Source organism: Echeneis naucrates, chromosome 9 (assembly GCF_900963305.1).
Source record: "Echeneis naucrates chromosome 9, fEcheNa1.1, whole genome shotgun sequence".
In the NCBI taxonomy this organism is placed as follows: domain Eukaryota; kingdom Metazoa; phylum Chordata; class Actinopteri; order Carangiformes; family Echeneidae; genus Echeneis; species Echeneis naucrates.
The window spans coordinates 21191148-21219092 of NC_042519.1; the positions used below are offsets into that span (position 1 = coordinate 21191148).

General features: G+C 40.8%; 2 protein-coding genes across 4 annotated transcripts; both read left to right on the forward strand.

Annotated features, from left to right (window-relative positions):
• The first annotated feature begins 202 nt into the window (after positions 1-202).
• On the forward strand, positions 203-7063 carry nipsnap1 (nipsnap homolog 1 (C. elegans)). The gene is made up of 10 exons (XM_029510485.1): positions 203-380; positions 1949-2076; positions 2718-2763; positions 3163-3257; positions 3561-3631; positions 3728-3868; positions 4690-4721; positions 4858-4952; positions 5364-5447; positions 6507-7063. The coding sequence occupies exons 1-10, from the start codon at positions 322-324 to the stop codon at positions 6569-6571; spliced, it is 816 nt and encodes a 271-aa protein (XP_029366345.1). The 5' UTR covers positions 203-321; the 3' UTR covers positions 6572-7063.
• A 2043-nt stretch (positions 7064-9106) lies between these two features.
• Positions 9107-26683, forward strand: castor1 (cytosolic arginine sensor for mTORC1 subunit 1). Of its 3 annotated transcripts, none has more exons than XM_029510425.1 (9): positions 9107-9377; positions 14171-14241; positions 17677-17870; positions 18739-18894; positions 20080-20195; positions 20711-20827; positions 22111-22193; positions 22360-22454; positions 25872-26683. In XM_029510425.1, the coding sequence occupies exons 1-9, from the start codon at positions 9265-9267 to the stop codon at positions 25941-25943; spliced, it is 1017 nt and encodes a 338-aa protein (XP_029366285.1). In that variant the 5' UTR covers positions 9107-9264; the 3' UTR covers positions 25944-26683. The 3 variants fall into 3 exon arrangements, with proteins under 3 accessions (XP_029366285.1, XP_029366284.1, XP_029366286.1); XM_029510424.1 differs by having other exon boundaries at positions 18739-18874; positions 20072-20195; XM_029510426.1 differs by lacking the exon at positions 9107-9377 and adding an exon at positions 12285-12364 and having other exon boundaries at positions 18739-18874; positions 20072-20195.
• The last annotated feature ends 1262 nt before the right edge of the window (positions 26684-27945 follow it).

Below are 27945 nucleotides of genomic sequence, written 5' to 3' on the forward strand. Positions count from 1 at the left end.
ATAAAACAAAATTAAACTAAAATAAATCTTGTCTTTTCATCACTTTTACTGTTTGCAAATATCTCATGAATGTGCTCAACAACGCTCAGCTAATCGGGTCTGATCGATTGTGCGCATCGATTACGCGCATCGATTATGCGCACTGCGTCACTGAGTCACGCGCGTGTTCGTTTTTTTTTTTTTAAACATTTGGCGGACTAAAACGTTACACACTTTTGTCGGCCAATAATGACACAAAAACAACACCAGACAGAGAGGTAAACATTAACCAGGGCGGTGTGTTTACGTGTCAGGAGGACGTTTTCCACTCGGCAGTCCAACATGGCGACGACCAAAGGACAGATGTTGTACAGGTACACTCACCTGCAGCACGCGACCAGGTAATTCAATTATTATTATTATTCTTTAAAGCATTTATTAAAACGTTTGAATACCCGGAAGTGAGGGCTTAAAAACTAAATCCTATTCTAAACAATTTAGAAAACTATCTTCGGTTTAAAGTTATCGACAAAACCTAATAAAAATATATATATTTAAAAAGCAAAACGTTTTTTTTTTTACATTTGTATCACTATTTAAAGGTGACGTCACGCTAAGCAGATTTTGAACCGTCTTTTTTTTTTTTTTTTTTAGCATTTTGTGAGATAAACGCGACTCGTTTATTGATTTAATTAAGTATATTCATTTGCTGTAATTGTATCCTTTAGAGATGGAAGCACCATTGGTCATGGTGCACATAGTGGTACAATGGTACTCACTGTACCATTATGTGAGAAAACAAGATCATTGCTAACAGAAAAAAAAGGGGCCCTGCTGGAATCACTTGGCAGGGCCTCTGAACTTTGACCTGTAAGACTACACAAAATGCACTTTCACCATTGTTAAAGATTTATCTTTGTCTCTTCATTGTGTGCATTTCCTCAGAGACTGACATGTTCAAATACAACTTTAAAAATAACCTTTTTGCCGCCCCCCCCTTCCTTTTTAAACTTAGTTATTTTTGGGAGAGTGTCATGGGAAATTCATTTCTAATTATAGTTCCCAATTAAAGCCATTGGCCCATGGGGTTATTAAGAGAGACTTCCCACTGACCTTGAAAGTTTGTGGATTTTTAGAATAATAAAATGAAGGCTTAGAGGGTGTTTGTGAATTAACAGACGATCTTGAAAAGTCCTACACAGAAGTAAATACACGCGCCGTCCATCTCCCTAATCCATAAGTGGGCATAAACCAGCAGTTCTCCTTGGGCCGTTCTTGGTTCAACTCCTGAAACGGAGGACGATGTTGACAAAGATGCAGTTTAGAATTGATCAGTTGCGATAATAAAAGTCAGTGAAACGGCCTTTGGATTTCTTATAGTTCTTATAGTTGTTTTTTGTTTTTTTTTTTTCCCCCTTTCAATCTAAAGTTTCACTGACATTTTCAAAAGACTCTTTTTTTATGTTTATATGTGCATATATTTATATATATATATATATATATATATATATATAACCATAGTCCTCTTTATCTAAATGTGCAGTTTGGTTCAACCTGCTCTCCTTGAAATTGATTTCCACTACAAGATTTGAATAGATTATTAAATAAATAAGTTTGTTCATATTCGGATTGCCTGCTCAGATAGTTCATATGAGAGAGAGTTATTTCTGCCTCTTAGATTGTAACAATTGTTCATAAAGTGGAATGATGTTACCCTTTTTATTCACTCCAGAGTGGGTGAAAAGAAGTTGTATGCCAAAGACACAAGCTACAGCATTCAGCCCACTCGCTCATACAGTATGCATGTTTTTAATATCAAAGCATATTTGCATGATTATCTTTTAGCCCATAAGTCACGCACATCTTCATGTTCCTTTTAAATTCTTCTTTTTTATATAAACAACTCCTGTGTTCTATAATGTTGTTTGGAGCCTTTGTGAAACTTTTCTTTTATCTTCTCTCTGTGTAGGAGGTTTACAGAGAGCAGTGACAAAGGCTGGTTTCGTTCCTTGTTTGTGCACAAAGTCGATGCGAGGAAAGATGCACACTCCAACCTGCTGTCAAAGAAAGAGACCAGCAACCTGTACAAAATTCAGTGTACGCACAAGACCTTTCACACACTAAAAAATGCGCTGGTATTCCTCTACACATGGGATTGCACAAAGAAACCTGACGCGGTTACATCATATTGCATTGAAATGGATGCTGTTTTCGAACCTCTAGTGTTTGTTAAGAATCTGTCTCTGCAGAAAAGAGCTAAATAAATCATGTTAATTAAATTCAGTCCGCACCGGCCTCGGTGACCTCGGAGAAATCTGAAAGGACAGAACAGGACTGTGTACCAAGTTATTTCTTAGACATGCATCTCATTCCGGCTGCAGCAAATATATGGGGATAGTATGATGTCTCATCCAAACCTCTGTCTGTGGTGATAACTGTGACTGTCTCTTGTAAAGAAATCTCTCATGCTTCCTGGGCTTTGATCTTTTTTTGTGGAGGCCATCGCACCATGCAAGGTTTTCAATTTGACCACTCTTATCAGCCGTAGCCTACAACCTATTGAAAGGGAATCATCTTTAGATATATATATATATATATAAAAGTCTTTGCTGAATCAGAGTGTGAAATTACTTTGTAAAAAATTTGATTGTTGCTTGTATTTAAAGAAAAGAAAAAGAAAAAAATTACATCGATTTCTGAAAAGCTTTATTTTATTTTACTTTTTTTTTTTTTTTTAGTTCACAACGTCAAACCAGAGTGCCTGGAAGCTTACAACAGTCTAGAGTAAGTATGGTCCCCTCTACACAAGAGATTGCTTTCTGTCAATAGACCATGTCATCAGGTGGACTGATAAATTAAGATATTTTTGAGGATTAGCTAATTAGATTTACTTGATGATGCAGGTTCAGGGTTTCCTCCATTAAAAGGATCATTTTTATTCTGTTGCAATAATAATAATAATAATAATCCTTCAGAATCATAAAATTAATTTAGCGTAAAAATTAGGTAATAGGTATAATTCTTTGGGGCATAATAGCAATTTGGATAATTGTGGACTTTATGCTCTCTGACTGCCCTCTAGTTGGTCATTATGGTGAAGTGACAGCATATCGTAACTGCATGCACATTCAGGCAGTCTGTGCTTGATTTTTATTTATTTATTTTCTTTCTTTCTGACAACAGGGCTGAGGTACAAAAGCGACTCCACCAGGACCAGGACTACCCGTGTGAAGTGGTTGGAAGCTGGAATACCTGGTACGGGGAACAGGATCAGGCCGGTAAGCAGCAGTGCAGCAGTGAACAGAAAGCATGGCACAGCCCCCCCCCCCCCTTCTGTTGATCAGATTCACTGTGTGATATATGAGCGGCTACAGTTTGGCAGAGCATCACAGAAGAATGTACAGACACTACGAAATGACTCACCGCCAAAACACCTCTCTTCTACATATGATGGTTTACTGTGCATTATATACAGTAGAGTGCCTTCGAAGCCACAACAAAGTGACTGGATGAGTTGGATCTGTGGGTGGCCTCGGTCCTTACACGGTGCTACAGTGACATCTGCTGTTCTGTTTCCGCAGTCCATCTATGGCGATACAGAGGAGGATACCCAGCATTGACCGAGTGTTTGAAGAAGTTGAACGATAACCAGGTAGTTATGCAGCAAAAAAAAAAAAAAAAAAACTAACTAACTAAATTTCTTTGTGCAGTCCTTAGTTTCATTGAAAAAATTTTCATCTCTCTTTAGGAATATTTAGCTTTTCGGAGAGAGAGAGCAAAAATGTTGATTTCAAGGCGAAACCAGCTCCTTCTGGAGTTCAGTTTTTGGAATGAACCCTTGCCCAGACCAGGACCAAACCTTTATGAAATGCGCACCTACTGCCTCAAGGTATGAATCTTTCATAGACATTTAAAAATTCCTTTACTTCTGTGTGTGTGTGTGTGTGTGTGCACGTCTTATATTCATTTTATTTTCAATTGTTTATCCATCAGGGTCGTGGGCTGTGTGCTTATATAGCCATATACAATATAAATATAGGTGTGTATTTACTCCACTTAGCTGTGTAATGTGCCTTATAGCATTTTGTATTGCATGGCAGCTTCCAATCAGACTGTGGGAACGATACTCGATACTGCACATTCAGCAGCCAGTATTGTGAAGAGTGTGAGTGAGTTCCGGGCTCATCTTTGCTTTTACAGTAGCTCGGATTTCTGGACATCTATTTGGAGATTACGTGCAGAAAACAACTGTTTGTAGAGTTTCGATGTGTTTTGAATGAGTGCCAATACTGTTATCTCTGTTTACTGATTTTAGCCGGCCCCTTTGAAGACACCTAGTGTTATTTATAAACTCATATCTGCCTCGTTGGCTCTGACTAATGAGGTGACTGATACCATATTCATGAAAGTTACCATGAGTCATGATAAAATACCTGCGTTCCAGTTTACCCTGAATGTAAGCCACATGTTTACACATACTTGGCAGTGAAACTATTTCTGATTCTGATGTGAGACATAGACTTGCCTGGTTTGTTTTAAAATAGATTTGCCTAGAAATTTGTTGTCGGGCAAGTTTGACTGTCCTCGATTATATCTTTCACTGTTTAGGCTGCAAAGGGACTGTGATGTAGGAAGCTATGATGAGCCATGTCCCTGTTTTTAACTAGTTTTAAACCAGGTTAACGTTTTAACTCTTTGCATGTATTTCAGCCAGGAACCATGATCGAATGGGGAAACCACTGGTAAGGCTCAACGGGTTCAATTAAAACTTAAAAATTCAGCTACATCAGTTGTGTTAGCCTTTCCTGGTGTAGGCATTAGCTGCTAGAAGTGGTGGGATTGTTATTTCGCTCCTGAAAATAGGATGTCTTACGACAGGGCGAGGGCAATCAGATACAGGCAGAAGAACAACGAGGCCGTAGGCGGGTTCTTCTCCCAGATCGGTGACCTGTATGTGGTTCATCATTTGTGGGGTGAGTATATCCACGTGTGCTGAGTGCGTACTGATTTCGAAATAAAGTATGTTTAAAGCTTAATGTTGTCATCAAGCCAGGAGGAGTGTCCAACTAAACCAGTTGTGCTAATATTAGTGTGAACAGGAGAAATATGGAGGGTTGGCTATTTGCCGGATTGAATGCTGTGGGTACTAAATTTAAAAGGGAGAAGAAATGTGAGGTTCTTAGGTACAGAAAAGGTTTAAATATGAATAACCTTTAATTAGATAGTTCGATATTTAGAATTTGTGTCTTTGGCTCTGCCCTTTGAGATGAATTAAACCTATTAAACATAGTTTTACGTCTTCGGTGGTGGTAAGTAATTTACCAGCTAATGTGAAATCATCCACGCACAATGTGAGGGTGTTTGATGTCTTCTCTTGATTACAGCGTATGAAAGCCTCCAGTCACGGCAGGAGACGAGAAACGCTGCCTGGCTGAAGGAGGGATGGGATGTAAATGTGTATTATACAGGTAAGAGAGATTCACTGCACCTGGACAATTATTTCCAAGTAAAACTCAAAGCTATTATATGGCTCATTTAATTTGGCCATAAAATACAATACAAACCAGCAGACATACAGAGACAAAGAACAATGTTGGGCAGTCACATAGTTGGAGTAAAATTGTAGCTGGCAGTATGAAATTGTAAAGTCAGAAACAAACTTGCGTACTTTAATACAGTGAAGTACTTGTATATACTATTTTGCAATATTACAGTGGAGCACTTTCTGAGGTGCTGGATAGTATGATATATTTTTCAGAAAGCCGTAACCATTCAGAAGTTGAGACAGCAGCACGACAACATTCAGGGGATCGTAAAATGATTACCCCAAATTATTAAGAGTGACCAAAACCTTATAAAAAGTTGAAATGCCTGCAACTTTCATTTCACATTTTATCACATTTTTATCAAACCAACATTTGCTTCTGTGGAGAAGAGTCTTCACTTATTGTTGTGTAAGTGGACTGAAAGATGTGAAAGATGAAAATAGTTTCTAAAACATGACATAGGATCAAATTTAATCCAGAAATGTAAAGCAGGAGCAGCTTAGTATGACCCAACGAGGCGACCTGTATCCTTAAAAATAAAGTTTACTGACCTGCCATTCCTCGTGAAGCGCATTGAGAAACAGAGCAAACACAGCAAGAGAGTGAGCAGGTAAGAACAGGGATATGTATATTATACTTAGACAGGAAGGAGCCATCTTCTTACAATGTATATCCAGTGTGTGCTCATCATCAGATATAAGGTTAGTGAAATATATCTGCAGCACTAAAAAGATATAAGGATTGTAAAACGTGGTTCTTTTATTCTTATACTTTACTGTAAATGCACCGATCTATGTGAAACAATGAAATAAACCAGATACCTCGCTTGCATTGACAAAAGGCTTCACTGATCCCTTCTTAAAGAAGAACAGTTGGAAATTGGAGATCTTTTATGGAAATGTCCTGTCTGTCCATGTTTTTGTTTGTTTTTACAAAGTTGAACGTAAACTTTTGAATATGCTTCTCGTTTTGTGTCCTTAGTGCCGTTGATCAGAAGCATGGAGTCCAGGATAATGATTCCCACGTCAAGCTCACCATTACAATGAAACAACAGACAACTGAATGGTTAAACGGCTTCCATCTACCGCCAGAACAATACTGAACGAACCTTAGTCTTACTCTTTCTCTTTCTTTTTATCTTCTGAATAATCTGGGTGACTGCCAAGTATGAAGACAAAAACCCGATCTGAGTTTTATGTTTGTGCAGCAGCCAATCAGTCATAAGTGTTGGTGTGAATTTACTTTGAGGATCCTGAAATAGTTATGTTTTCAGAGGTCGAGGTCAAATATTTGGATGAAGGAATGACAAACTAAGCCAATCAAATATAAAATTGTACACAATATGCATAGCATGAATTTTGATAACAGACCCCGCCCTTGTTTTTCTCAGTGAAGTAATAACCTCCACCCAGTTTTTTATCCTTCCATTGTTATGATTGTATATGAATGAGATCACACTGAGCTTCACGTCTGTGACTGCCAAACACACGTCAATCAGCTTAAAAAAAAAAAAAAAAGAAGAAATAAAAATAACTCAATCATTAAAGTGCTTGACCCATTTCACTGATTAAAAAGTATACTAAGATGTGTGAAGGGCTAAACCAGCAGCATGTGTGTGTCCTCTGATATGAGGGAGTCAGCCATTTCAAAATAAGAGCAAAGAAATGAAAGAATACTTGATGCATTGGGCGTGTCTGTCATTTCAGAAGAAGAGAGAGCCTTTAAAAACATAGTGGGACATAAATGGATTGCAGTAACACTAAATAAACCTGGAATAATGACATTTAAAAACAAAAAGTAACAAGACCTCAGTTTGACTACGCCGACTTCTGAAAACTACATCTGCAATTTTAACACCCCCTTTCAAAAATATGGCTGATAATATTTTCTAAATGATCACACAAGACTGTTAGTAGTGAGGTGGGGCGCTCATGTTGGGTGATAAGGCCTGATCTGGCTCTTTATCCCCCCCACTCCCGCCTCGTGGTCTGTGCAGTCAAACTGTTCTACAACACACTTGTCAAACCATTGTTTGGTTTGTGGTCACCACATCCTGCCACACAGTTTGAACCACATTTGTTTGCATCAGTTTTCTGAGATTAGATGACTAAATAGGTGTTGTGTGCAGTAAAACAAACAATCCCACTAATACAGCTTGTGTGTTGTGTTGACTGTATTCCTGTCATGATATTGCTACTTTATTGCAATGTTTATATTTTATACTTCCATGCTGCTGTGAAAAAGGAAGGCTGACAAACAGAATTTCATTGTACAGGAATGTGAAATAAGATTAGACTGGACTAGATTCAACTTTCTTGTGCAGAAATGCAGTTAGTATCTAACCAGAGGTGCAAAGGCAGCAGTAGAATAATTTACATTAAATTCAGTTAAAGTGCTGAGTGGATTATGTTGTGCAGTAAACTGCTGGTGGCAATGCTGAAGGAAATGGTAATAATAATAATAATAAAAGAAATTTTGAGTGTCTCTCGGGGGGGTGGTCTGTGTGTCTGTCCACAGTAATATACAAACATAGTGAACAACAACAAATTTAACCCTGTGTGTGTACGTCTGATAAGGTACACACCACTGTAGCTGCAAACAGCCCAAAAAGTCCATGAAGTCTCTTTACAACTTAAAAAAATGTATTACAAAAGCAAATGAACAGAGAAGTATGTGGAAATTATTCCAAAACGAGGAGTAGATATTGAAAAGTAGATTTTTGCCTCATTTAATACAGCTCTACATGGGCACCATTAGTTGCACGAGGCACATCAAGACGGTGCTTGATGGGGTGCTTGATTTCTGGTCTCAATGGCATCAGTGATCTCCCGTTTTAGGTCAGTAATGTCCAGAGAAAAGTCCAGGGGAGTGATATCTGGTAAACGAGGAGAATCGGGCCATCCCTTTCAACGGTTAGGGCACTTACCACTACGTATTTCATCAACAGGGTACCTGAAATACACAAATGCAATGTGATGAAAAACTTTAATAATACCAATGAGTACATACACATCTGATTAAGATATCTCATCAATTGCCTTTTTTTTTTGTTGTTTTAAAGAGAATTTATGGACACCCTGTATAAAAGATATGAAGTAGCTAAAAACACTTCTGTCAACATTTGAAGGGAATCTGTAACTTTAAGTATGGGGAAGTAATACATTTTACACTGCCAGAAATTCCGTATTCCTTAGAGAAAAATACTTGAAACCATGTTTTCATTTTTAAGTATGACCATTTTTACTATATACTTTAAATACCAGCACAAGTGACAAATGGAAATAATTATAACAATGAAAAAGAAAGACTGTGCAGGGTCAAAATAAAAATAATAACGATAATAAATGGCTGCATTGAGGTTGCAGAGGAAAGACAGTAAATAATATTTTTTTAGTTCAGTTTAATTTAGTCTTATTTTGAAGGACCAAATCGGAAGTCACATTTCCTCTTCCGGCGAGCTGTCCGGAACTGCAGCTTTAAGACGGGTGGGGGGCGTGTCATGGGGGCGTGTCACGGGGGCGTGGGGGCTGGCCCTGTGGTTTGAATATACAGTAATTCAGCCGGAGTCGGATTGCTTCGGCTGCAGGACCTGGGGCTTTTATTTTGTCGGTAATGCTCACCATCCGGGGCCGCATTTAACATCTGAATGATATCACTGAGCTAAGAAGGCATCTGCACACACACACACACAGACACACACACAGACACACACACCGCACAGCTCTCAGCCGAGGAGAATATGGACTTGCACATATTGGACCACAGACTCCGGGTCATCAGCATATCCAAGAGCGGGCTGGTGAATTTCACACATCCCCTGATAAAGCTGATCTTCCTCCGGAACAGGACACGGTGAGGGAAAACAAAACACAACACAACACAACACAACACAAACAAACAAACAAACAAACCAACCTGATCTGTGTTTGTGTCATCGGTGTGAATCAGCCTTGGTAATCCAACACGGATGTTTGAGATAACCCACAGCGCCCCTTCATTCATCGGGTGGCCGAGCCTTTTATTTGTCTGTGCATGCCCTCTTCTGCCTCCATGAACGATTCGCTGCCTTGCATGCGACTTTCGGGAATTATATTCTTTCTTAAGATGAAGCTAAATATCATTTTCACAAAAAAAAAAAACAAAAACATACAGCATAATGAAGTTTTTAATTTTCTAATCGTCTTTGAATGCAGCTTCTGCTCACCACTGTCCAGACTTTTCAAACGGGATTGTGTTTTCTCCAGCCAGCCAGCCAGCCAGCCAGCCAGCACAGGCCTGACCCTTGACCTCCTCCGCCGGAGGGCCGACATCCAGTTTGCAAATTTTCCGGATCCCACGCTGGCACCGGTGCCAGTTTTCACTTAATCCCTGGATATCCTCTCATTGTTATGTAATTGTTTATCGCTCCGGCTGCCCCACATAAGCGTGGCTGGAGGGAGAAGAGCTGAATATCTGTCTTGAAGTTGGCCCCTGGCGGAGGCCAGCCAGCGGCTCAGCTACACCTCCAGGGTCAAGTTACCAAGACGGTGTAAACAAATGTCAGAGAAGATTTCCTTCCCCTGATCACATTAGCACCGTGTGATGTCTGAAATTCAGCTTTCATTCTCTCCCTGAAGGTGTTCCTCATAGCCCTTTCATGAGACGCCGGAATATCCCCCCCACCTGCATGGCAGGAGTGAAAAACTGTAAATCTGATTTATACCTCACGTTTTTCTGCCAAACGCTTTATTTCTTTCGTACCTAGCCGCTTCCAACATTTCTGTCAGAGTGTGTTAGGCAACACAAAAAGACCTGACATGTCCATTCTAGACGCACCGCGTCATGTTGACTTGCGCCTTCTTGTAAACTTGTGCGGTGAGTAAATCATTTGTCAGCGTGAATAATGCCCAGATGCACTGCAAAGCGTGGGCGTTTCTGAAGGTATAGGCCCCCGAAGCATGTCGAACATTTTCATTGACAAATAGAGTGAAGCGCAGAATTTAGCAGGAAAAAGCGTGCGGGCTGCACTTCCTTGACTGTTCTACAGCGAGTTGTTGTGAGTGCTTCTGAGCTATGTCATCATACTGTGGTGTGCATGTGCCTCGCTTCGTTTTTCCTGTTCTTTCTCTCTCTCTCTCTCTCTCTCTCTCTCTCTTTGGTCAAACTACTAGGAATGCAGAGTGGGGATCGGTGAAGAAAACTAAGCTCATGGCAACTCAAAACAATCCTGGAGCGGTTGGGCTTTTTTTTTTTTTTTTTTGGCCATCTCCCTTTTTCAGGCCTCTGCCATTCATTAGAGAACAACTCCCCATGCTAAGTGATTTAAAAGCAGTCCTGAGTGGCGTTCTAAGGAGGCAGTCGCCTCCAGGAGCCACAGTCAGACCTTAACTTGTTACTGGGCAGACTTTGCTTCAGCATCATCAAACGATGACACAAATCTGTGGTTCTGTAGATGGAAGTTTTACCAGGATCACCTTCGTCCTTTCCTAGAAATGAGAACCTCGATGACGCATCGCTGTTAATCTGTGAAAGTCAGCAGTGTTTGTGTCAAACGTCCTGATAGGTCAGGTCTTTTTTTATTATTATTATTAATATTATTATTATTATTAAGTTCAGCTCATGGCATAAGGCTCTGTGTTTATGAGTCTGAGAATTTATGTGTGTCTTTCAAAAAGTTTCTAAAGATTCTATTAAACAGCCGGCAACGTGAATGAAACAGCAGTTTGTTGTTGTTGTTGTTGATTGGAGTCTGTGGGTGTGGTAATAATTAAAGGCGGTATTAGCCCAGTGTGTGAGTGCTGCTGTACGATGGTTGCAGGCTACACACGGCCGTCCTTTCTTCTCTTTGGCGGCCTGCTAACGAGAGCCTGAGTTGAGCCAGAATCCCAGTAGGGAGTTTTCCACTTGTCTGCTTCAGTGATCTGACATGGTTGGGGCCCTCGCTCCCCCTTTTTATATACGCAACTACCACCCTCCCACCCTCCTCCCCCACCCTCTAATAACAAGCAAGGATTTGAAGAAAGAAAACTTCCCCATTGTTCTAATAAAAAAAAAGAAAGGGGGAGGGGGGGCATGACGAACAGTTTGTAGGAAGCTGTGAAGGTCTACTTGTCGATGGGCTCAAGGTTCGCCCCTCGTACTTCAACAACATGACTTTGCGCCGCTCTTATCATGTTTCCTCAGCTGGAGCATCAGTTGCACCCCACCACCACAAGCCCTCGCTGGCCTACCGCAGCTCTGCAGCCGCTTGTTGTTTTGTGCAGCTGGATCAAAGTCCAGCCTCTGGCCTGCTTCGTTTTCATCTTCCCCACTCGGCTGCTCCCTGGCTACCTGTTGCTTCCTCTGGTTATTTTCTACGTCCTGCTCTTCGTGTCCCTTCATGCTTCAATGGAAGGAGCCTGCTTTTCCAACTCATTTCCAGCCGGGATCGTCTTCAGCCTGTCACTAAACCGGTTTAGTTTTGTCTTCTGCAGCCTAATTAACTAACAATGATCAACAACAAGTTCCTACATTAGCAAAGCTGACGCTCAGAGATATTCACTGATTCTGATGAATTACACGATTGTATTGATTCTCCTGGCTGATGGAGACTTTTCACTCCTGCAGCAGGAGCTGCGAAGGCTCATCTTAAAAGACGGTTGTTCTGATTCCAGTTAAACGCTTCCTCAGACTGTGACAGCGACAAAGAGGATTTCGCTTAAAAGCAAAATGACATTTCCAGCATGCTCGTCACAAAATTGTGTTATCTGCACCTCACAAGCAGGAAGCCAAACAAGCGCGGCAGTGTCACAGATGGATTTCCATCAGGTCGCTTGGCGACACGCGACTAGCTGTGTAGTGGAGCTTTGGCCGACCTGCAGGTGCTGATGTAAGACTCGATCGTTTTCACTTACAGGATAGATGCTTGGCGTGCACTACCTGCAGGAAGCTGCGAGCTGAAGAAGGTGCAGGGTCAACAGGAAATGAGGGTGGGCGGTGGGGGGGTGTTTTAACACAATGGGCTTGCTAGCACAGCTGGTAGTTGGTGTTCCTCGCTCTCTTTGTCTCTCTGTGGCGTGATTGTCCCATCTCATGAGAGGGATTAGTTTTTGCTGAGTCAGGAGTTTAGCATTGGCACTACTGTAATAGCTTCAGCTGACAGATAAGCAGGGGAAGAGGAAGGTGCATCGCTGATGAGATATTTTAAGAAAACAGGAATATGTAGCACTTCCTTTTTTGGGTTAGGGTCAGGGCTATGTTGGCCATAGCATCCCCCTGACTTTCCTTTTGCTTCAGTTATGTTCAGTTATATTCATGTTGCTATATCTAAATAAAAAAAATTACCTTTTACATACGGAAGGTGTAAGTTTGGGTTTCATCAGAGAAGCAGAGATGTTTTCTGCTCTGAGACTTTGTTGGAAATAAGGAGAACTTCAAGGCCTAAAATAACTCCTCCCACCTTGAAGTCTTATATTTTTGCAAAGAGTCTTGACACTGGTAGGAAGTCCTGAGCTGGAGTGTATTGAATGTGGAGGGCGGTTACCTGACCCAGCCATCATGTTGTCCTTTTGACAGTTTTTTTTGTAATGTGCCCACATGTGTAATCAGGATAAACAGGCCAACCGTGACCATGGTAACAACGAAACAAACTCAGCGCTTCCTCTTGCAATTTATGCATCGGACTCGCATTGGTTTTTGGAATTTCTCCCACGTAGAAACCTGATTTCGAGTAGATTATCCTCAAAAACTCCAGTAATCCAAGAAATTGTGTGTTTTACTGCCCACTTCCTCCATCTACCAACTGTTTTTCCTCTTTCCCTCGTTGCACCCTGACAACATTTCACAAAGAAAACATTCAGTAGAACTGAACGCTGTGGCCAGAACCAAGCAACAGCCCTCTGAAAGCAAATGCTTTTGGCACCACACCTGATAAAGACACGTAATACCAAACTTGAGGAAAGAAGTGCCGTAAATTGTGTCAAAGAGTTCAAAGGTTCTGTTTTGTTGAGAGCAGTTTTAGGATTCCAAAACCAAAACTTTTATACTATCAAGTATTTTTTTTTTTTTTCTCAGTCGTAAATATTTAACCTCAGGGGGCTTTTAAAAATAGCAATCTTCTGTTTTCTTTTCAAATATCCATCCCATGTGGTTCCATTTGCAAAAGTATCATGCAAAGATAAGCTAATAGCAGAGCTTCCACCTCATACATCAGTGATTCTGGAGCACAGACGTTTCTGCAAGTTCTGAACTTGATTGTCACAGTAGATGCATAGAAAAGCAATCCCATTAATTCTGAACATCATCACATTTCGAATAATGAAGCTCAGACTTTTCTTAAATGCAGCAGATGGCAGCTGAAGAAGTGCAGGCATTTGGTGTGTTATCCACCATTTGCTGTAGACAAAGCGGTGATGCTGAGCTGCAGCCAGTGCTAATTGAGTCACAGCCAGTCCTGAACCATGTGCACTTTTTTTTTTCCCTTCTATATTTTGGAAAATCCCGTGCACTTAATTTAATTCCTGCTATCTGTCACTGTGAAGTTATGAACCTCCTTTTGTTGGCTGCAAATGAATAACGTTCTTCTGCTTGCTCACTCCCTCCCCGCTGCTCCTTACTGACCGCCTTCGTGTCTTTCTCAGCCTCTGACAGTACACCTCTCTTCATCTGTACGTCCTCTCCTCTTTCAGATGCAAGTTCTTCAGCCTGACAGAGACACCTGAGAACTACACAGTTGTCCTCGATGAGGAAGGATTCAAAGGTAAATTGCACTTTTGCACATCTTTGTCCTTCCACACTCAGACACCTCTATGAAGTAAGCATGATATCTAAATAACCACAGAACAAAGTTAAACAGGAACTAACAGTCAATGCTGCATTGATGACTCTGGCGGTATTGAACACCTTCTTCAGGGCGTCCTGGACTTAAATGGGGAAAAAAAAAATGGGCCAATTAGGCCACGGATAGCAGGTTAGCACGCTAACCTCATTGAGTTAACATTTCCATTTCCAAACCTGGATACTGCTCTCACAAGTACATTAAAAAGGTTTGATGCTGAAGTTGCTGTGAAAACACTTCCACTTGTGCTAGAAACACCTCTTCTGCGTTTCTGGAGGAGCTCTGTCTTATCTGAAAGTGATGTCATTGGATCTATCTCAGCACGGCATCACAGTCTTCATTTCCCAGCAAGAATGATCTAGAAGAGACACACTGGATTATGGGAACTATAGTGTCCAGCAGTTTGCATGCAGATAAAAAGGTGTATTGTGACGTACAATGCCAAACCGCTGGAGTGTTCTGTTTACTGTTTAACAAACACGTTTTTCTGGAATCTACGTGGAGATGAAAAGGGACACGGCATGTGGAGAGTCACACGGTTTGTTCGAACATTCAGCATCACATTTACTGTGAGTCGCTCCTCCAGGGCCCAACAACACACCGTGTGTAGTTCTGAATTAGGATACAACGTTCTGTTGTCTTATCACTCAAAGTTAACTTCCTTCCTTCCTTGTTCCTCCCGCAAACCTTACGTAGTAGGATGGGTGTCGACAACCATAAAATATAGGGAATAAACGAGGAAAAAAAAAAGTTAAATGGCGCGAGAGTAAAGAGCAGCTTTTCATGTTCTCTCAAATACAGGATGTAGGTTTGCTGTACTCCCAACTTTTATTTTCACCGGTGGGAAATTGTACATTTTGTCCTCTGAGGAAATGGAAATAAAGGATGGACGCGCTGCTGTCATCACACAGAGGGAGACGGTGGACAGTAAAACTGTCTGTGCTGCTTCTACGATTTATGACATACAGTCAGGTCGATTTCAGCTTCATCCATTCATTCCTCTTCTAAAGCTTATCCATTTCCAGGTTGCAGGGGGGGGGGGGGTCACGTTGAGTCACCCGGGACCAACAGACAGAGACAGACAGAGACCAACAACACTCAGACCTACAGACCTACGGACAGTTTAGAGTCACCAGAACATGCAGTCATGGCAAGATGCAAACTCTGCACAGAAAGGTCCCAGGCTGGGAAATGACCCCACTAACCAACAGCAACCAGCAGCGCTGACCGCTATGTCACCGTGCTGCATCCCAATTTCAGCTTTAATTCAAAAAAATATATATCGATTAAAAAGTTTGCATTGGAAATGAAGTTAAAGCAGCACCTATGGAGAAAAAATCTAGGTTACAGAATTTGTAGAGACTTGAGTGCATATTTACAGAAACATGGACAAACACACCTGAAGCTATTGTGCAAGCCAACACAGTTTTTTTTTTTTTTTTTTTTAGGTTGCCTGGGATGAGCTGGATTTGTGGGAAGAATTATTAAATTATCAGGGAATCGTTTCTCAGATGGGAACACTTGTTTCCATTTTTTTTCTGGATTTTGAATTTGGATAGATTATTAAAATATCTGTAAATCAAACCCTGTGTCAGCATTATGCCTCTAGACTGTGCTCTTGGGGAAAGACTGAGAAATATAACTTTCTGTGTACATCTTCTAGTCCCATCTAATCATCATCCAGCCGTTTTTGTCCTACACAGAGTGGTTGTTAAAGGCACAGATCGCCTCTGGCTGCTCTGTTTCTCTTTCTGTCCCCTCCGCTCTCCTTCTAACCGAGTGCCTATTTTAAGAGGTGAAAGCTGGTGTAGCAAAGCCACGAGAGGCTGTCTGAGATAAATTCTGCCAACCAGAGCAGCGGCCCTTTGAAGGGGAGTAAAGACAAAAAAGGAAATTTGGTTATGTTTGTGGTTAACTGAATGGTAATTGATGCCATCACTCATCTGAAGGAAAGTTTACCCTCCTGCTCCGTGCACAGAGGTTTGCTCCCTTTAAAAGTCTGATGTTCCATGAAGACCTAAATGTTAATTCAGAAGCTTTTATAAAAGGTTGGACTACACATCTAATGTCATTTTCCCAGAATCTCCTCTGTATCTGTCTATCGTCCAACTTCCTGTTTACTTCCTGCATGGACACCTGTTTCCCAGGTCGCTGCCTCAACGTAGGTCTTACTGGAGTATCCTGCCATTCCTTTTTTTTGGTGCTTCAGCCACATGGAAAGGGTTCACCCCTTTGAACTTTGACCTTACCACTTACCAGGAGCCGTGCTTCTGAGCACATCATTGCACTGGCGTGGGGGTCACGCCGAAGCCTCTCGTGGTGGTGGAGGTGGTGTTGGCCTCTCTTGAGCATAAATTGTGCTTTTTATTGCAGGGCGATATAAATAGCAGTTTTAGTTCTTCTGGGGAGGAAGGAGAGAGGAAGCGTGTGTACATTATGCTGAACAACAGGAAGCTGCCTTGCAGTGCGCACCTTCTGAATATAAAGATGCATCACAGACAATGTAAAGTGGCGATGAGTTGCAAATGAACGCTTCGTTGAAAAGGACACCCAGTCATGGATTTAAAAACAGTACATCTGCCACATCCCTGATGGTTTTTTTTTTGTTTTTTGTTTTTTTTATTGTAATGAATGACCATTTTACAGGATTTAATTTTCTAAAGTTACGGCACGTAGGAATTCACTTTCTTTATTTTTTTTTCAGAGCTCTGCCGGCTTGTTGGGTTTGGTAAATTTGCATATCATGTAAAGTTGAACCTGCTATCATGATTTCAGAGATTACGTCTCCTCAAGTATGCTGCTCTCTTCATGTTCTCACATGAGTTCGGTCCGGCCAAAAAAACAAACTCCTCCTCGTGGGAGTATTGTTTGTGGAGGCCTGGGTGGCTCCTACAGAGAAATATAGTATAAATATAATGAATATAAAGAAATAAAGTAAGTACTTTGGATGAGGTTCCAAAAAAACTATCTGAGTGATGTTTCATCAGACCAGTTAGATTTTCTGATTTTTTTTTTTTTTTTCAACCTCCAAGCCACCAATTTATTTTTGCACATATGCTGTCAAATGTAGGTCTTAGGATTAAAAAAGGTTTTCTCCGACTTCAGAAACGTCCCTGTAGAGCCACAAAAGACACGATGCTGCTATTTTTACAGGTCGCTCACAGATAAACTGTAAAGTGTGTAAAGAGTTGGGGTGCAGTGTGTCTCTTAAACAGCATCAATGAAAGTAGACAAATCCATTCTGTCGTGTTCTTCAGGCTGCAAATGTCCAACACTAACTGGGTATTAATATTCTACGTCTTTCTGCAGACTCACTGACCAACTCCCCCCCCCCCCACTCTCTCCTTTCCCACTCAGAGCTCCAGCCCTCTGAACACCTCCAGGTAGAAAACTCCATCTGGCTGCCGCTCAATGTGGTCTCCAACGGCAACGCCTCCAGCAGCTCACAGGCTGTCGGAGTCACCAAGATCGCCAAGTCGGTCATAGCCCCCCTGGCCCAGCAGCATGTCTCGGTCTTCATGCTCTCCACTTATCAGACTGACTTTATCCTGGTGAGACCCCTTTTTTACCTCGCTCTAAAGACATCTGCTGCGGTCAGAAGTTTACGTACAGCACACTCATCACAGGAATGAATGTCTTTTTATTTGTTTAGGATTTTCTCAAATTCACACAAGGTCAAAATTATACATACAGGCTCGAATATATACACGCATTCACCTAAATCTTTAAATAAGGTTGTAGCATTTCTTTTAGCTTGACAAGGCCAAGCCCTCTTTACATCTCCTTAGTGATCATGAGTGACTGCAGCTGGTAGGTTCTCTTTGCCAGCGTAAAAAGGATTTGTTTGACAGCACTGATTGGAATGACCAATAGTCAGAACAATGGGGAAAGTCCAAGGAACTCAGTGAAGATCTCGAAAGTCCAAAATAAATTCAAACTCTGTTTGTAAAAATCATCGAAGATGCACATTGCGTAATCATTCCACCCCGGAAAAAAACGGTTCTAATAAATCATTAAAAGCACAAATGAATATGACATTCATGCCCATGATGAGTGCGTGTAAAAACTCCTGAACTCTTATCTTGCAGAGCAGACGTTCACCCCCTGAGCTCAGTCTGACAAAAGACGCCACGCTGCCTGCGTTTTGTCCACTCACCAGTTTTGCAGTTAAGGAATTAATTCCAGACGGAGCTCAGCGCTATAAATAGTTGGTTGATGTATTACACGTGAAAGTGTCAAGTTGGCAAAAATGGATAACACCCAGACAGACGTCTTTGTCAGCAAGTATATTAATTGTCGATATGCTCAAACATTTGCTTAAAACGAGATGTCAACGGGCCCTGAAGTGACACAGTGCCATGTCCTAACTTTTTAAATATTTCCCTATCAGTGTTTACCTTTCACAATTATGTGATGTAGGTGAGGGAGAAAGACCTGTCTGTGGTCATCAGCAGTCTGGAGGAGGAGTTCAACATCTACAGGGAGGTGGGAGGAGAGTCTGTCCCCGTGCTCTGCCAGGATGTTTCCAGCTGCCTCCAGAAGAACGGCAAAGAAGGTAGAGGTCGCGGTCCTGTTGTCTCTAAATTCACTGACTGTCTGAGATCCTCCAGCACCACCCTCAGCTAAATCTACAGCGGAGTCATCACTAATCACACATATCCCACATAGCACGGAGTGAGGAACTGAAGGAAGAACTCCGGTAGAAGTATGGCGATATTATGTGTACAGTAAAAACATCGTTTCTGTTTCAAAGCTCAGCTCTGTAATATTAACAGATGCTTGGAGCTCAGCTAGATCTAAAACTCCTCAGGGAACCTTTAATGTTTCTAAAATCTACTCCCGTAAAATAGAATACTTTTTTTTTTTTTTTATGTTAGCTGGAATATTTAGTGTCAGGTCTTGATGTTACATTAACAAGTCTATAAAAATTGTGCTCATGAATGTGAGTGTGGCACAACAAAGGGATAAGTGATAAGTCAAGGACGCCCGTCCTATGGAACAGAGCCATGTTTGACTTAAACAAACATCCCAGTTTATGGTATTATATAACAAAACAATGCCAGCGCTCATGAGGTTTCAGCCACGAAGGAACCTTTGAACTTCACTGAATTACAGTATCCATTACAGGAAGCCTTCTTTTCATCACCACAAAGTACAGAACACGCTGCACAGCGTGTCCGCCCCGTCTCAGTCCTTCATATGTTTGGATCTGTGAGCTATCAGCTTGGGGTCGCAAATGTCAGGCCGGCTTAGAAACCTTTCACCCAGCCGTTATGTTTTCACGACGAAGCAGGCAGGTCATTGAGGGCAACACGGCGAAACATGACAAACTGGATGGATTTAACTGTACGACATACGTAATGAAGGCGCTGAAGAGAGGTGTCGAGAACGGGTTTGTTTGGGTGTGTGGCCGAATTCAATCAGTAATCAGTGAGCTAACGTGGCAGGAGATGCACTGATGTTTAAAACAAAAGAAAGATTGACTTGAAGGTGCGAGACGGGTGTTGTTCCAGTTTTGGGGTTTTGTTAACGCGTTTAAAGCAAAAACCAGACGTCTTCCATGAATTTGAGTACAGAATAGGCATTTTATTGTTTTTATTGCCTGTTTTTCTTATTTAGGGCGGAAATGCAGGAAATGTTAAAGGACTTCATCCAGGCAGTGGGCATTATAAAATATGAAAAAAAAAAAGTGTTTGATGGAAGAGAAAATTAGTTTTAAAGTTATAACCCAGCACTGTCCTTCTTCCTCCAGCCATCCAGCCCACTGTTCACCCGGTGCTGATCCCCCAAAACCAGTTCTGTGTCATGTCTCTGGACCCGGACACGCTGCCGTCCATCGCCACCACACTCATAGACGTGCTCTTCTATTCCAGCAGGTCAGACTACTGTGGTACCTGGGTGAAACACAAGGTGGCAGCACGTGATGCCCCTCAGCTCACCGGCTTGATGTTGCACATGAATCATTATCCATAAGATCATTCCTAATTACATCAGTTTAACTAGCTTCAAAGTGATTTTTGAGAATCATGCCAAACACAGATCTATAACAAAGAGGAGATTTGACCGCCGTCACGTAGACCTCAGGTGTGAAACTGAAATTCATTCAAGAATTTTCAATTGAAAATTGGAAAATGCTTGTGTGGGATTTTGACTTCACATCTTTATCACAACTATTTATAATATTATATGTACAGAAATATAGCGCACACAAGAGTGCAAAATATATAATAAAGAAATTTTATATTTTAATAATGTGAGTTTTGAAAAAAAAACATTGTGTCTTTATGCTATTGAAATAAATGACTGTTTAAATGTTATAATAATAAAAATGGCTTCATTCTCTATTAACTGAATGCTGCTGATCTGCTGAAACCTTTTTCCTCCTCCGCAGCCCTAAAGAGGATGCACAGTCGTCTCCTGGCCAGGACTTGGACTGCATCAAGTTCTTCTCCTTCTCCCTCATCGACGGCTACATCTCCCTGGTGATGGACACCGAGGCCCAGAGACAGTGAGCATTGAATTGTGTTTTATTGAAAACACTTTTCTCAGCGTTAGAACTGCTTTGATAAATGATCTCCAGGTTGACGGGCTGATGGAGGGAGAGCGGCCGTTGGCTCAAAAGAGCAGTGAAAGTCTCGTTCTGTGTCTGATTCACTGATGCATGTCAAGCACAGTTCAGCTCAGGGCTGATGCTGTTTCACAAGGAAAGTGCTCTGACTCTATTATGACGAAAGCCAATTTCAATGTCCCACCGTGAAAATATTAGATTATGACTAACAGTGAGATGGCAATTTTTTATTTTATTTTTTTTTTTAAACCAATAAGACTATCAAGCCATTAAGAAAGACGTAAACTGTCGTTGAAAATTGCACTTTCTCCACTCCAACACCTGAATTATACATTTAACAGTGTCTTCCTACATTTTATCAGTTTTATTTGGGTCTTTGGTTTGAGGCTGTTGTCTGTGTTGTCTGTATTTGTAAACTTTATCTGGCGGATGATATGTATTGATCCTGTAATCGCCTGGTCGCTTGACAAGACAAGTTTATTTATAGAAGACAATTCATACACAGAGTAATTCAATGTCCTTTACAGATACAGAATTACAAGAAGGCAGAGAGAATCATTACATTATATATAAAACATTAAATAATCGTGGAATGAATTAAAAGAAGCACAGATAAAATGCTGTCAGTTGTCATACGCACACCTAAATAGAGCTGCTTTCAGAGTTGAGGCCTGAAAGGCTGTTCCAGACTTTAGCAGCATAAAACTGGAATGCAGCCTCACCATGTTTAGTTCATGTCAGAGATGTACTTTGGTGCTCCACCATGAAGCAGAGCCGCTTTAAAGTCTATTTATTCTCTGAGCGACAGGAAGCCCGTGCAGAGACCTGAGCACTGGACTAATACGGTGGTCTTTCCTGGTTCTGGATGTACTGTTGGAGGTCTAACCTGCTGGAGATAAACGCATGGATTAGTCTCTCCAAGTCTGCTTTAGACACTCTTCCTTTGATTCCTGCAATGTATTTTAGATGATAAAACGCTGCTGATGTTACTGATTTAATGCGGCTGTCAAAGTTAATGTCTGAGTCTAAAATTAGGTTTCAGGGAGAGAGTCTCGAGGTGACTGATAACTCTTTTGTCAGACTTCAGTTTCGTCGGAGTTTAACTGGAGAAAATTGGTTTGCATCCACGCACTGATCTGTCGGCTCATGTTCACCTGCCGTCAGCGACGCGTAGATCTGAGTGTCATCAGGTCCACATCAATCCTCAATCTTTGTGTCTTTAGGTTTCCTGCTGACCTTCTCTTCACCAGCTCCTCCGGGGAGCTGTGGAGGATGGTGCGGATAGGGGGACACCCTCTGGGCTTTGGTAAGGCTTTTTAATAACACACTGTACAAACAGTTTAATTCCTCTGCACTGCCTGGCATTCGTTATCTTGCAGTGGGATTTTTTTCTGCTACAGTATGAAAGATGCTGGTGATCGTGAGACTGACTTTCAAATATTTAATTTCTTCTTTCACCTGTGTTTTTACAGACGAGTGTGGGATAGTTGCTCAGATATCTCAGCCTCTGGCCGAAAGTGACATCTCTGCCTATTATATAAGCACCTTCAGTTTTGATCACGCTCTGGTGAGTCCAGCATCTTTACAGCGCTGACACAAAAGTCTATGACACACTCAGCTGAGATATTTAAAGACTTAAGGCTGGGCTGCATTTCCTAATGTGGGAGATGGACACAGATAAATCATTATAAACAGAGTTCCTCGGAGGTTTACTCAGTGCCTTGAGGGAGGGGTTTACAAATCATTGTGAGGGCATTCTAATGTTGCGGCCCTGTCACCAAAACAGCAGAGCTGGTATAGATTTCAACTAGTGAGTCTTTGTGTGTCTGTGTGTCGTGGAAAAATGTAGTCATGGAGTCATCGAAAGCAGAGAAAACTGCTGAAGGGGCGATTTCGCGCACTTGAAAACGGGTGTGGGAAGAGGTTGTGTTACTATGATGGTGCCATTTTCTGTAAGACAAAAACTTTGTGTGTGTGCGTCCTGTGAGCACAGAGGAGCCAGCCAGTGGAAATTGTACGCACATTTGGAGAGACTGGCCCTGGTAAGCTGGATACCTCAAAATGTATTTGTACAAAAGCAACAATAGAATTGTGTCTAATACGTTAGGATCAGATAAAGCATTGCGTATATTTAAATAAATCACTCCTTGAATTTGATGTTCCAACAGAAAAACTAGTAAACTTAATGAGCTATTAATTTAAAGACTTCAGCATTTAAATATTTTTCTCAGGATCATTTTCAGTAATAAGACTTAAACCTTCGTAACCCTCTGCATAGCCACATGAAAGTGAGGCCAATAACCAATTTATTTGGGCGCCGAAACTCGACAGATCACAGTGGTGATTTTCTTTTCATATTCATTCTGTCAGCCTCGTCAGCATCCTTTGTTACCGCCATTATCTTGAAAATTACCAAGAAGAGTTTATCTTGGTCGATTGTTTCACTCTTACCCAGAAACTTATCTCAGCAACTGAACCAGAAATTTTCCACACATGTCACGATGAGCGATCGATGAATTCGTTTGAACCATCTTTGTGCCAATAGTCACCTCAAATGATCACTGATACTGTACCCAGGTTTCTTTAGAGATTGTTCTGCGGTCAGAGAGCGTTCTGTTCCTCACCTCCCCTGACATTCATGCTTTCACCTTTCACCTCGGTCCCATTTGAAGTTGCAGCCTCAGAGTCTGCACACTTTCAGTAGAAATTATTTTCCCATGACGCCATTTGAAAGGTGAAAGTATAAATCGCTGAAAAGGTCCTCTCCTTTTTGTTCAGACAGAATTGATAGACTCAAAACAGGAAGTGAAACTGTCAGTTTGACGTCGCAACATCGACGAACTACAGAATTTTACGTGCAATTTAAATTTATTTTTTTATTTTTTTTTTTTTAGTGACGTGCATTGTTGTCAGGGGTGGAACTTTTCACATAGACACGTGCGTATCTGTCCAAATCAGTTCCACACAGCTAAATTCTCCAAAGGCTGCTTCTAATTGTAAACATGAGAGACAGGAAACAGCTGAGCTGAATAAATCTGACATTTCAAGTTTCACTTTTTTTTTTTTTTTTTTTTTTTTTTTTTTTTTAGTAAATTCCCAAAATGCGTGCTGTTTATCATCATTATTTTAAGTACCGCAATGCAACTCTGTCGTGATTTGGCGCTATGTAAAGAAGTTAGATTTGATTTTAATTGGAATTGTTTTTATTTTAGCTGTTTTCAATATAGGGTAATGAGTGTCGATTGAGTAAGGGGAAATTTGCATTTAAATATTATCTGTTTATGTTGGGCTGCCACATGAGATTCCTGAATGCTCTGTATGCCTCTTTTTATTTAAAGACAGCTGTTCGGAATAAATACGTAGATAGATATTTAGATATACTTTCACTGACATTAGTCCCAAGCTGCTTCACAGTCAAAAGGGTTAGGACGTGTCTGTGTGAAGGCAGCTTGATGGAGGTAACTGATGTGTTTTGAGCCTGGATGTTCAGAGCTCTGAAGGAAAGAACCAAAGATGAACAGGAATGCGGTGCCAATGTGTTAAAATGGGTGTGATTTGTGACCATCTGCTGGATTTTGATTCAGAAATTTTGTTTAACACTTTAGTTAGTTAGCTAGCTAGTTAGTGTGAAGGGTTCCCCAAACAAATGGTGGTAAGAATGATGACTTATAAAAACAGTGAGTAGACGACTGATGATTTATTCTCCGAGCAGTCTCCAATAGCCATCATGAAATTCACATCTGTCTTTTCTGCCTCCTCTTGTCATGCAACCTTCCGGTCAGAGTCATTTTTACTTGTCTTATCTCACTGTTGGTCATGAGTTAAAATTGTCATTCTTTTCCGCCTGAAAGGATGTTTTTAATGCCATTAAAAGGAACCCTTCACTTTGGCCCTTGAACAAAAACAAAGATGAGCAAAAGTCACTTTCGTCACGGTTGTTGAATCTTTGGATGTTCCACCCGCCTTCAGCTTCCATCACTGAGCTTAATGAAACCACTCAGCGTTGCTAACAGCAGCGAATTCCATTGATGAATTTTAAAGCTGACGTCACAGTAAATTCCACACTTCTGGGAAAAGCTGTGTGGTCGATGCAGTCATCGAAGATTATCTCTGCCGTGCCAATTATTCAGGCCCAAGCGTGGAACTGCAGCTATGATATGCTACGACTACGTTATTTATTTTTTGGGCGTCAAAAATGGGATTTCATTCTGAACATCAAGTAGAAAGAGGAAGAATGAGAAGAGTGGGAATCATTCAGAAAGCTCACAGTGGTCACAATAACAGAAATAGTTGAGGACATTTCCCAGCAGCAGGACGGCGCTATGTCACTCGGACATGTGAACGGACACAAGATGATGGGAGTTCACTGTCTGCCTCATATCTCAGTGACTTCAACCATTTTGTCCTCGGTCATATCTTAGGCAAGTTCCTGCTGACACCAATGGATTTTAGGGAAACTTCTGAATGTGATGAAATGTATTCCATCAAACTGATTTGTTTCCTTTTATTTGAAGTTTTGTTCTAACCACTGATAAAATATAAATGTGGATGTAAGTGTGAAAAGAGAATGTATTCTGTATTTCGCTGGCCCCGGGGTTGGAGTTGGGGTTAGTTTTAAATGAGAATGGAGCTTTTTATTCAGTAGGCATTTTGGTGGCCTTCCTGATTGTACTCTGATCATTGAAATGTGCTTTCACGACCACAACAAGCTACCACAAATGAGGCTAACAGGTCCAAGTAAAGAAAAATTAAGAAGGACCCAAAATGTAATGTCCTCCTGAGGATGCAGAATCTGTTTAATGTGTTTTGAGTGTTTGGTGGGTTGCCGCTTCAGACAAAGATAACTTTTAAAGCCTTGATCGTGAATAAAAGTGTATTTGTGAGTTTTAGGCCAAAAACGCAAACATTCAGCTGGATGTGAGTGTTCCTCCATGTCTGCTGGGTCGTAGAAAACCTAATAACTGCTTTCATGTGTCTTTTTCAGGTCCCTGAGGAGGACATAGTGAGTGTGACAGACATGCTGCAGCATCAGAGAAAAGAACCGGCCACCAGCTAATGTCTGAAGCCCCCCTCCCCCTTGTTTCAGGACCAGCCGCTCCAGGTGCTTTGGTCCAGAGAGGCAGACCAGAAGGAAGGGAGGCTAACTCTGTGCCTAGACTAGCACTGCATTGCCAGCAGTATTAACTTCTCTGAAATGCCATGAACACCAGAAGCACTTCTTTGTGGTGTGCACATCCAGTTTGTCCGCGCGGCCTCCTGTCTTCACCTTTCCGAGGCAGGATGCACTGAGTCACAGGGGGCCCATGAAGCTTGCACATGCACATCAAAATCCACAACTACTCCTTAACACATACACAGTCAGACCAACAGACGTACACATTTGCACAAGTTCAAAAGCACAAAGCCAGACCTATAAACATGTATGATAGACTCTTTCTAAAAGAGGACCTGGGATCTCGTGGCGTGTGGCCAGACGTTGCGTCGTCAGATTATTTCGCTCCGTACAGCAGAGCATACTCGTGTGTTTCACCAATTTAGTCTTCCAGTGATGTTTGTATCATAACGACGTCTCTAAACAACTTTTAATCAAAGGCCATTTGCAAAAATTGCAATTTTTTATTTTGTTTTCTGCTTTTCCTTTTTCTTTTTCCTTCTTTTTTTTGTTGTGAAACTGAAAACGTGAAGCTTGAAATGTGAGGGAGTTCAGTTACTCTTGACCTTACTATTATTTTCCTTGCAAAAAAAAAAAAAACAACCTTAGAGTTCAAAATGGACAATAGCGGTCAGTTATTTTGTTTTAAGAAGAATGTGCAAGTAGTTCTAATACATCAAAACTACTACAAATTCAGCCAGTAGCGTAGATTTTGTGTTTCTTCTTCTTTTCATTATTATTATTTTTTTAATTGCTGACAGTTTTTTTTTTTTTTTTTTTGGTCAGCAATTCTTAACCAAGGTCAATAACACTACGTCTTACTTTTTTGTTATTTGCACATTAAACTTAGTTTAGCTAATATCACGTAGACATTTTCTTTGGTACAACTACATTTTGTACAATATGAAGTAAAAGTATTCAAATACATTTGTAATTTTTGTGCTGCTTCATTCAATAAAGAATATTGAAAATAACTATTTTTATGTTGACATCTTGCATGGAAAATTTTTTAAATTCTTCAAGCCTTAAAACACGGTCATATGTCTATGTCCGTGACTCAGATTATCATTAGCTGACAACTCCAATATGACATCAGGATGACAAGACAACGAGGAAGGAAGAAATGAGGCGACTGTTAAAAAGGCTTCTAGGGAACAGCCTGTGCTGTGGGCCTCTCGTACCTTTAAAGGAAAGACTTGGAGCCAGCACCTCCAAGGTGCGATGCCCTTTGTTGGTTTGAGTCTGTAGTTGGATGTAACAAACCTTTTTATAGGCCTAAAATATCCTCACTGCAGAAGCAACATAGTCCAGTTAAGTGGTTAAACTCAAAAACATTTTGATTTTTTAGCCCAATATGGCCGATAAGGTGAACGTCTGTACCGAAACTTTAGTGTTTTACTGCAGGATGGACATCCAGTCCTTGATGAAATTAGTTTTTTTTTTTTTTTACAAAATGTTGGGAAAAGAGAAATTTAGGTGAGATTGAAATGAGAAGTATATTGGAGTATCGTCGCAGTAAAATTAGATTTTTGTTTTCTAAGAAGGAGCACATGACGTTGAAGGAAAAGAGAACAGGACCCAGAACAGAACCGTGGGGTACCACAGTGGACCGAGCAGAAAGGTAAGAAAAGACCTGCAGTTTTGATTTTGACTTTGCAAATAAGAATGTATTTTTAAATTGAGCCTTTTATGTGTTTTTATAAATGCTATTTAAAAAAAAAAAAATCTAAATAAAAAAAAAAAGATTTTTTGAAATATTTTTTCCATCTAAAATTTTCGGAAATTTAAAAAAGCAATTACAACCCCTCGACAGGAGGTCTGCCACTTAATTTATTTCTTTATAAGGGAATTCTGTGCTGTGTTAAATTTTGCAAATATTTTGTCAGGTTTTTTTTTTCTTCTCATC